Here is a 10,000-nt window from a genome sequence, read left to right on the forward strand (position 1 = left end):
CACAGCCCCCCCCACCCCCACACTTTTAGGCCCTCTCGCCGCACTCATCACCCCACCCACTCCACTCTCCACTCCGTTACTTTGCAGCCGCCACACCTCGCACCTCCACCCCTTACGCCCACTCACCCTTCCACACCTCACCACACCCCCGCCCCACTCACCACCATCACTATTACATCACAGCCTAATATTAACCATCACCATCACCACCATGTCACAATCTTTTCTACCGCATCCCAGCATCCTGCCTCTCCCCCTCCCCCTCCCCCTCCCTAACCAGCGCTGTGCTTCGTCTAGTCACTAATCGCTTCTACTCGGTTAATATTTAGTGATCCGCTGCCGCCTAAGACGTGGAGAAACACACACCACTCAACACCATTCAACACCACCTCCAACACCGCCATCCTAATCAAGAATAGCCCGTTCAGGACAGCTTGGCACATAGGCTCCTCCCCTTTTCTGATGCTTGCACCTCATTGGTTGATTTAAAAGCCAGTCAGTAGCCCCGCCCACTCATTTTAAGACATAGGATTTCTCAGCTAAATGAACTAGTCTTTGTTTTATACCCTAAGAGTCATATGATTGGCTGATAGTTGAAGCAGGGTTCTCATTGGTGCTCAGATCGGGAAGGGGGCGTGGCCTATCTACCCGGCTATCGTGAACACCCCAACACACTAACCTCCACTAACCACACATCACAGACTCGTCACCGCCAAGCCAGCCAATCACAAGGTTCCTGCAAGACAACTCCAAGCTTCATAGACGATATAACTCCCGTCGGGCCGTATTCAAGGCGTATCTGAACCCTTCCCGGAGAGGATTGGACACGGGAAACAGGATCGGAGGCTGTGTTAAAGAGTATTGGAAACCGCATAGAAGAGTATTGAGATCAGCATTTGTTATAGAGTATTGGCAACCGTATAGAAAGGTATTTAGCCCATCAGTATTACAAGCTACTTATGATGCGTTGGAAGTTATGGTTTGATCGTAGACGTTTAGGATTGGAAACGATACAAGGAGGATTGGAGACTGCATTAAGAGTATTGGATCGTGTTTACAGTTACCCAAGTGAGGATTAAAAGCTTCTTGTGCATTGGAAAACTTAATTGATTGCAAAAACGTGTGGAGAAGGGATCGGGAACACCTTATGGAGAATCGGAAACTAAAAGAAATTAAAGAAAGTATTGAAAACCTAAAAATCAATAACAAGAGAATTGGAAACTGTAAAAAAATAAAGAAGTATTGAACGATAAACAATAAACAGGAGAATCTGAAACTACTCAAGGACTCAATCACGTACAGAAATCTCAGAACAGTATTACATAAAGGATCTGAACCTCTATATAGGATTGAAACCCATAATATAAGGGATCGAACGTGCGGAAAGGGATTCAGATGTGCCTATGATACAAGCCCTATTTCTACTGAACGTGTGCGTGTGTGTGTATGTGTGTGCAGCTGTAGTAGTAGTTTAAGTAGTCGTAGTAGTAGCTGTAGTAGGATTCAGGGCAGACGGAGTGTAATCTAAGTGTTGTGTTTTGATATGTAAGTGTAAAGGAAAAAAGTGTAGTATTAAGTGTGTGTGTGTGTGTGTGTGTGTGTGTGTGTGTGTGTGTGTGTGTGTGTGTGTGTGTGTGTGTGTGTGCCAGCTAACTTATACTAACTTATCAAGCTCTCGTTTTTTTATACTAATATTTATTTTTTTGTATCGGTAAATAATTCCTCATCTTTATCTATCAGAGTTTATCTATCTATCTATCTATCTATCTCTGTTTATCTGTTTGTCTTTTAAATAACTTGCTAGCTAATGGGATCTTGTTTTTACTAATAGTGTTTTTTTCTACTACTAATACATACTCTAAATCTATCTATCTATCTATCTATCTATCTATTTATCTGTCTTCTATTCTTCTTTATCTATCTGTATCTATCTATCTACCTTCTTATCTATCTATCTATCTATCTACCTTATCTATCTATATCTATCTGTCTACCTTCTTATCTATCTACCTTATCTCTCTGTCTATCTGTCTCTGTCTTCTATTCTTCTTTATCTATCTATCTATCTATCTACCTTCTTCTCTAGCTATCTTTATCTTATCTCATCTCTTCTATCTATCTGTCATCTTATCTCTCTCTTTATCTCTGTTTATCTTTATATCTCTATCTACCTTCTTATTCTATCTACTCTTATCTATCTACTCTCTTCTCTCTTATCTCTTCTTCTTTTGTGTTCCTTCCTTCCTTCTTCTCCTGTTTATCTCTCTTCATTCTTTCTAATCTCTATCTCTTTTTCTCTTCTATATTTCTTTCTCTTCCTTTCCTCCTTCTCCTCTTGTTTATCTCTCTTCCATCTTTCTAATCTCTATCTCTCTTCTATGCTTCTCTTCTATGCTTCTTTTCTTCCTTCCCTTCTTCTCCTGTCTATCTCTCTTTCTTCTTTCTAATCTCTTCTTTACTCCTTTCTCTTCCTTCCCTCCTCCTTCTCCTCCTCTCTATCTCTCTTCCCTCTCTCTACTCTCCATCTCTCTAGTGTAAGTAAGTGTTCGCGTGTTAACTAACTTGCTAACTCATCTAGTCCGTTTTGACAATCTATATTTACGATTTTGTACCACTAACTCTCTCTCTCTCTCTCTCTCTCTCTCTCTCTCTCTCTCTTTATTTATCTGTCTGTCTTTCTATCTATCTATCTATTTCTAGTGTGTTTGTGTGTGTGATGACTAATAGATCTTTTTTTATCTATTATTTAAGTTTTTTTTAATTACTAACTTATCTCTTTCTATCTATCTATCTATTTATCTATCTACGACTTGCCTGGGTGCATTACTTACCTCAGTGTTTTATTATTATTATTATTATTATTTTTTTTTTACAACAAAGGAGGCAGCTCAAGGGCACAAAAAAAAACACAATAAAAAAAGCCCGCTACTCCATGCTCCCATAAAAGAATCAGAAGAGGCGGCCAAAAGCAAGGTCAAACTCGGGAGGAGAGGTGTCCTGATACCCTCCTCTTGAAAGAGTTCAAGTCATAGGCAGAATTTGTGTTTTATTCTTAATCTATTTGTCTGTCTATCTATCTATCTATCGTGTGTGACCTACTGCATTCTGAACACTATTCTAGACTATCTTATTATCTCTCTCTCTCTCTCTCTCTCTCTCTCTCTCTCTCTCTCTCTCTCTCTCACACACACACAGGGGGCAAAGGTCAAACATGTCCCCGAGACCTTGATGGCCCACAAAAAAAAGAAAAAAAAAAGAAAAAAAGGTCTAGCGAATAAATATAATGCATTTCTTAAGTGTATGATCATATATATAAAAAAATCCTGACTGGTTTGTGCGTACGTGCGTGTGTGTGTGTGTGTGTGTGTGTGTGTGTGTGTGAGCCAGTCGTGTCGGTGCCAAACAGGATAGGTTTTTTATAGTGAAAATAAAAGTGAACGTTACTCTGCGTCTCCTTATCCAACACCAGGAGGAGGAGGAGGAAGAGGAGGAGGAGGAGGAGGAAGAGGAGGAGAAGTAACCAGCCTCTTGTATAGACTCCTAATGTTCTTTTCTTCTTTACGTTAATTATGTTACTAAAGATAATTCGTGTTTAAGACAGTAAGGAAGGAAGGAAATTATGTTACTAAAGATAATTCGTGTTTAAGACAGTAAGGAAGGAAGGAAGGAAAGGAGGAGGAGGAGGAGGAGGAGGAGGAGGAGAAGTAACCAACCTCTTGTATAGACTCCTAATGTTCTTTTCTTCTTTACGTTAATTATGTTACTAAAGATATTCGCTTAAGACAGTAAATAATGTTCTTTTTCTTTTCTTTACGTTATATTATAAGAAAGATCGTGTTTAAGGAAGGAAGGAAAGGAGGAGGAGGAGGAGGAGGAGGAGGAGGAGGAGGAGGAGGAGGAAGAGAAGTAACCAACCTCTTGTATAGACTCCTAATGTTCTTTTCTTCTTTACGTTAATTATGTTACTAAAGATAATTCGTGTTTAAGACAGTAAGGAAGGAAGGAAGGAAAGGAAGGAAAAAGATAAACAGGAGGAGAAGGAGGGAAGGAAGGAAAGGAAAAAAGAGATAAAGAGGAGAAGGAAGAAGGAAAGAGATAAAGAGGAGAAGGAAGGAAGGAAGGAAAATAAGAGAAACAAGAGGAGGAGGAGGAGGAGGAAGGAAGAGAAAATAAAGAAAAACTCGTATATAAGACTAAAGGATAGGAAGGAAGGAAGGAAAGGGAAGGAAAAAGGAAATAAACAGGAGAAGGAAGGAAGGAAGGAAGGAAGGAAAATAAGAGAAACAGGAGGAGGAGGAAGGAAGAGAAAATAAAGAAAAACTCGTATATAAGACTTAAGGGATAGGAAGGAAGGAAGGAAAGGGAAGGAAAAAGGAAATAAACAGGAGAAGGAAGGAAGGAAGGAAAGAAGAAAAAGAAATATAGAAAAACCTCGTATATAAGGCTGTAAGGGATAGGAAGGAAGGAAGGAAGGAAGAGAAGGAAAAAAGATAAAGAGGAGAAGAAAGAAAGGAAGGAAGGAAAGAAAAAGAGATAAGCAGGAATAGGAAGGAAGGAAGGAAGAGGAAAAAAGAGAGAAACTTGTATAAAACTGTAAGGGATAGAGAAGAAAGTAAAGAAAGAAGGAAAAATAGAGAAACAGAAGAAGAAGGAGGAAGAAGGAAGAAGAAAAAAAAACTCGTATAAGAATGAAAGGGATAGGAAAGAAGGAAGGAAAAGAAAGAAAGAATGAAAAATAAAAAATATATAGATTCCTGTAGAAGCTGAAAAGGAGATGAAGGAAGGAATATAGAAGAGGAGGAGGAGGAGGAAAACAAGAAAACAATAAAGATAAAATTTGCATATTGTGTAATGTTGGGAAGGAGGAAGAAGAGGAGGAGGAGGAGGAGATGAAGAAGAAGAACAATAGATTAAGCTCATAATCTGTACAGCGTAGAAAGAGAGGAGGAGGAGGAGGAGGAGGAGGAAAAAAAATATCGATAAGGTTAAATGGTGTAATATGTAGAATGTATGGAGAGGAAGAAGAGGAAGAGGAAGAGGAGGAGGAGGAGAGGAAGAGAAAAAAAATGATAAGAATAAATCGTGTGGACTGTTTCAAGGTTTAGGAGGAGGAGGAGGAGGAGGAGGAGGAGGAAGAGGGGGAGGGAAGGGGAAGAGGAAGAAAAGGGGTAGGGGGAGGAATACCGCCCCCGCCCACACCACCACCCATGCACCACCACCACCACAACCTCCTCGCCTCGTTCCGCCCGCACCGCCGCCCACAGCACACCTCGCCGGCGCCACTAAGGTGTGTCTTGTGTTTCAGGTGGGCGGCGGTCCCTGCTTCATACGGCGTGCGTGTGTCCGTACTGCAACAAGATCATAAGCAACAAGTACAACCTGAAGACGCACATCCTTGACAAGCACACCGTCCAGACCGAGCGCTTCCCCTGCGAGCTGTGTGGCCGCGTGTACTCCACCAAGCACTCCCTGGCCACCCACACCTCCACCGTGCACCGCGGGGACCGGCACCACCACCACCACGCCCACGCCCACGCCCAGCAGCCCCAGCAGCAACAGCATATCCGCGCACCGCCCCCGCCGCCGCCACCGCCACCGCCGCCCATACCGACCTCCGTGCCTGTTGACATACGATCACAGCAACAACAACACCAGCAACAACAACAACAACATCAGCAGACAGTGTGCCCCATGCAGCCCGAGCCAGCGGGGCCGGGGCCGTCCCTAGCCGAGGTGGCCGCCCAGCTGCCCGCCACGCCCCTGGAAGGCGGCCCGACCCATGAACAAATCCAGGCCATGGCGCAGACCCTGGCCCAGTCCCTGCCCTCCTTCCAGTCCTTCCCCGGCCTGGAGTAGCCCACGGAAGTCACGAAAAGGAGGGAACCCGCAGTGCCATACATCGCTTGTGCTTGTGTGAATGTGTGTGTGTGTGTGTGTGTGTGTGTGTGTGTGTGTGTGTGTGTGTTTGTACGACTATATGTATGTGTGTTTGTGTGAGTGTATGACTGTGTATGTGTGTTTGTATAGCTGTGTGTACGTGTGTGTGTGTGTGTGTGTGTGTGTGTGTGTGTGTGTGTGTGTCATATTATCCCGGTGTGTGCGTGCGTGTGTGTGTGTAAGTTAGAGAGAGAGAAAGAGAGAGAATAAAGCCTATTTTAGCTATTACCTCAAGAGTCTGATTGCCTTCCAACGGGTCTATGTGTCTGTCTGTGTGTGTGTGTGTGTTCACCTGTATAGAAAGGTATTAAGGTATTGTACAGGTAGACAACGAGAGATAACCTGTACTGAACACGTTACTAGCACGATTACTACACGTCCATACTCCTTCCTTCCTCTCCTCTTCCTCCTCCTCCTCCTCCTCCTCCTCCTCCTCCTCTTTTCTAATACCAAACAAACGAACAAAACAATGCAAAGAGAAATGTTTGTCTTAATTTGTGACTCGATTTTAAATAATTTGCAGTATTTTTCTGTTACACTAAGAGAGAGAGAGAGAGAGAGAGAGAGAGAGAGAGAGAGAGAGAGAGAGAGAGAGAGAGAGAGAGAGAGAGAGAGAGAGAGAGAGAGAGATACACACAACAATGAGAAATGAAAGGAACATAATTATTACAAGAACGAAAAGAACATTAAAAAAAAAAAGAATAGACGAGGTTACAATTACAATAGAAAGAAAAACAAAACAAAAATAAAGAGAAATAAAATAATAAATAACAAAATCACTATTGCCAACACCATAATTTCGCTCCCCCCCCAAAAAAAGTATATCAGATTAATTAGTTAAATACTAATCTAATTAATATTGACGGACACAAAAAACAAAAAAAATCAAGATGAGAGAGAGAGAGAGAGAGAGAGAGAGAGAGAGAGAGAGAGAGAGAGAGAGAGAGAGAGAGAGAGAGAGAGAGAGAGAGAGAGAGAGAGAATAAAGGAAGGGAAAAATAAGGAAAGGAGAAGAAAGAAAGGGAAAGGAAAAGAAGTGAAGGGAAGAGAAAGGAGGAGAAGGGAAAGGAAGGGAAGGGAAAGGAGGAGAAAGGAAGGGAAGGGAAGGGAAGGGAAAGGAAGGAAAATAAATGGAAAGAAAGGGAAGGGAAAGGAAGAGAAACGAAGGGAAGGGAAGGGAAAGGAAAGGAAGGAAAAGGAATGGAAAGGAAGTGAAGGGAAGGGAAGGGAAATGAAGAGAAACAAAGGGAAGGGAAAGGAAAGGAAGTGAAGGGAAGGGAAGAAAAAGGAATGGAAAGAAAGGGAAAGGAAGAGAAGGGAAGGGAAGGGAAACACGGGAGAATGAAGAACCAAAACAAGAAGAAGAGGAGGAGGAGGAGGAGAACCAAAATGAAGGAGGAGATTGGAGTACAGGCATAAAGAAGGCAGGCAGGCAGGCAGGCAGGAAGGAAGGAAGAAGATAAACAAGTAGCCAGGAGGAAGGAAGAAGAGGAGGAAGATGAGGAAGAAGAGGAAGCAACACTGACGGACATGTATGCCCTTCGTTACAGGCGGTGTGATGGTCATGGCTGCCGGAGGTGGTGGTGGTGGCGGCGGCGGTGGTGGCGGAGGATGGGAGGGAGGGAGCCCCGCCGCCTGCCCATTCTGCCTCAAGGTGCTATCCAACAAGTACAACCTCAGGACACATATGGAGGACAAACACTCGCCCCTCCAGCATATCTTCCCCTGCCCGATCTGCCGGAATGTCTATAAAACCAGGAACTCGCTGCACAATCATTTTTCCATGCGCCACCGCGGCCTGAAAATGCCCAAAATGTGAAAGAGGGTCAGCTTCTGGCCCCCCTCCGCCTTCCTCAACGTCAAATAGGGTGTTCTGGGGGCTGAAACATCAATATGGGGCGGTCTAGGGTGAAAGAGAGTGAGCTTCTGGCCCCCCTCCGCCTTCCTCAACGTCAAATAGGGTGTTCTGGGGGCTGAAACATCAATCTGGGGCGGTCTAGGGTGAAAGAAATAGGTTGGGGCTGAAATATCAATGTGGAGCGGTCTAGGGTGAAAGAGAGTGAGCTTCTGGCCCCCCTCCGCCTTCCTCAACGTCAAATAGGGTGTTCTGGGGGCTGAAACATCAATCTAGGGTGGTCTAGGGTGAGGTCATGCCCTGAGAAATCCTCGTAACGTCAAATAAGGGAGTTTTCCGGGGCGTCTAGGGTGAAATTATGACCCTAAAATCCTTGAAATGGGGAAATAGTGTCTTCAAGTTGGGGTTATCTAGGGTGAAGTCTGGGCCCTGTAACTCCCTCGGAATGTGAAAATAGGGTGTTCCAGGGTGGTGAAGGGGCTGTACCTTCAAATTGGGACTCTCTGGGGTGTTTTTTGAGCCTAAGAAACACTCGTAACGTCAAATTGGGTGTTCTGGTGTCTGTACCTTCAAATTGGGACTCTCTGGGGTGTTTTTTGAGCCTAAGAAACCCTCGTAACGTCAAATTGGGTGTTCTGGGGGCTGTACCTTCAAATTGGGACTCTGGGGTGTTTTTTGAGCCTAAGAAACACTTGTGACGTCAAATTGGGTGTTCTGGTGTCTGTACCTTCAAATTGGGACTCTCTGGGGTGTTTTTTGAGCCTAAGAAGCACTCAACGTCAATTAGGGTGTTCTCTGGGGGTGTCTAGGGTAAAATCTTGCTCAGAACCCGCTTCGTATGTGTCCTGGGGCTGTCTAGGGCGGAATCTGGGGCCTAAGACACCCTCGTAATGTAAAATAATGCGTTTCTAGGGTACTTTGGATGGATTTGGGGCCTGAGTCATCGCCGTACAGTGAAACAAGGTGTCTAGGGGCTATTTTTTCACCCTGGGTCTAACTAAGGTGAATCTATGGCCTAAGACACCCTGGTTATGTGAGTTCTTGGCCTAAGACACCCTCGTAATTCAAAATAAGACTGTCCCAGGGTCTATTTTTCAACCCGGGGTCTAACTGAAGTGAAATTATGGCTTAAGACACCCTGGTTGTATGTTCTTAGCCCAGAAACACCCTCGTAATTCAAAATAAGGGTGTTCCAGGGTCTTTGTTTTAACCCTGGGTCTAACTAAGGTGATATGGCCTAAGACACCCTGGTTATGTGAGTTCTTAGCCCAGAAACACCCTCGTAATTCAAAATAAGAGTGTCCCAGGGTCTATTTTTTCACCCTGGGTCTAACTAAGGTGAGATTTGGCCTAAGACACCCTGGTTATGTGAGTTCTTGGCCCAGAAACACCCTCGTAATTCAAAATAAGAGTGTCCCAGGGTCTATTTTTTCACCCTGGGTCTAACTAAGGTGAGATTTGGCCTAAGACACCCTGGTTATGTGAGTTCTTGGCCCAGAAACACCCTCGTAATTCAAAATAAGACTGTCCCAGGGTCTTTGTTTTAACCCTGGGTCTAACTGAAGTGAATTTTTTGCTTCGTAATCTGAGTTCATGGGTGAAAATTGGAAGCGTGTCACCCTACTTAAGTGGAATAGGGTGACTCCTGTAATAGGGTGATGTATGTGGCTTAGCACCCTTGTAATCGTGAAATAGGGTGTGTCGACCTACCAACTTCGTAAATATGAAAATCGGTTGAAAATTGGAGGTATGTCACCCTAAATACATATGGAATAGGGTGACTCTACTGTACCAGGGCAATGTGTATGACCTAACATCCTTGTAATCGTGAAATAGGGTGTGTGTGGACTTAACAGATTCGCAAAGGTGAGAATTGGGGACGTTTCACCCTAACTAGTATGAAATAGGGTGATGATGTGTCTGGCCATGCACCCTTGTAATCGTGAAATAGGGTGTGTGTGGTGGACTTCACAAATTCGTAAAGGTGAAAAATTGGGTGATACTAATGGCGTGTCACCCTAAATGTATGTGAAATAGGGTGGGCTGTAATAGGGTGATATGTCTGGCCTAGCACCCTTGTAACCGTAGAATAGGGTGCGTGTTGACTTATCAATTCGTAAAAGATGAAAATTGGGAAGTGTCACCCTAACCTGTATGAAATAGGGTGACCAGGTGTAATAGGGTGACGATGTGTCTGGCCTAGCACCC

The 10,000-nt window shown here is 43.9% G+C and overlaps 1 protein-coding gene across 8 annotated transcripts in view; it reads left to right on the forward strand.

The window, feature by feature from the left end:
* The window catches only part of LOC127010059 (broad-complex core protein isoforms 1/2/3/4/5-like), a 104,001-nt gene that overhangs the window by 74,360 nt on the left and 19,641 nt on the right, over positions 1–10,000 (forward strand). Inside the window, exon 6 of one of the 8 annotated variants that reach the window (XM_050883861.1) lies at positions 1–230. This exon is cut by the window's left edge and continues 516 nt beyond it. The exons of 5 other annotated variants lie outside the window; for them this stretch is intronic. In XM_050883861.1, coding sequence (XP_050739818.1) covers positions 1–29 — 29 coding nt within the window. In that variant the 3' untranslated portion in view covers positions 30–230. Of the gene's footprint in view, positions 231–5,305; positions 6,900–7,487; positions 7,909–10,000 lie in introns of those variants that run through there. 2 more of the 8 variants (XM_050883860.1, XM_050883876.1) reach the window with 2 other exon arrangements.

The sequence above is a fragment of the Eriocheir sinensis genome, chromosome 42 (genome assembly GCF_024679095.1).
Source record: "Eriocheir sinensis breed Jianghai 21 chromosome 42, ASM2467909v1, whole genome shotgun sequence".
Classification (NCBI taxonomy): Eukaryota; Metazoa; Arthropoda; class Malacostraca; order Decapoda; family Varunidae; genus Eriocheir; species Eriocheir sinensis.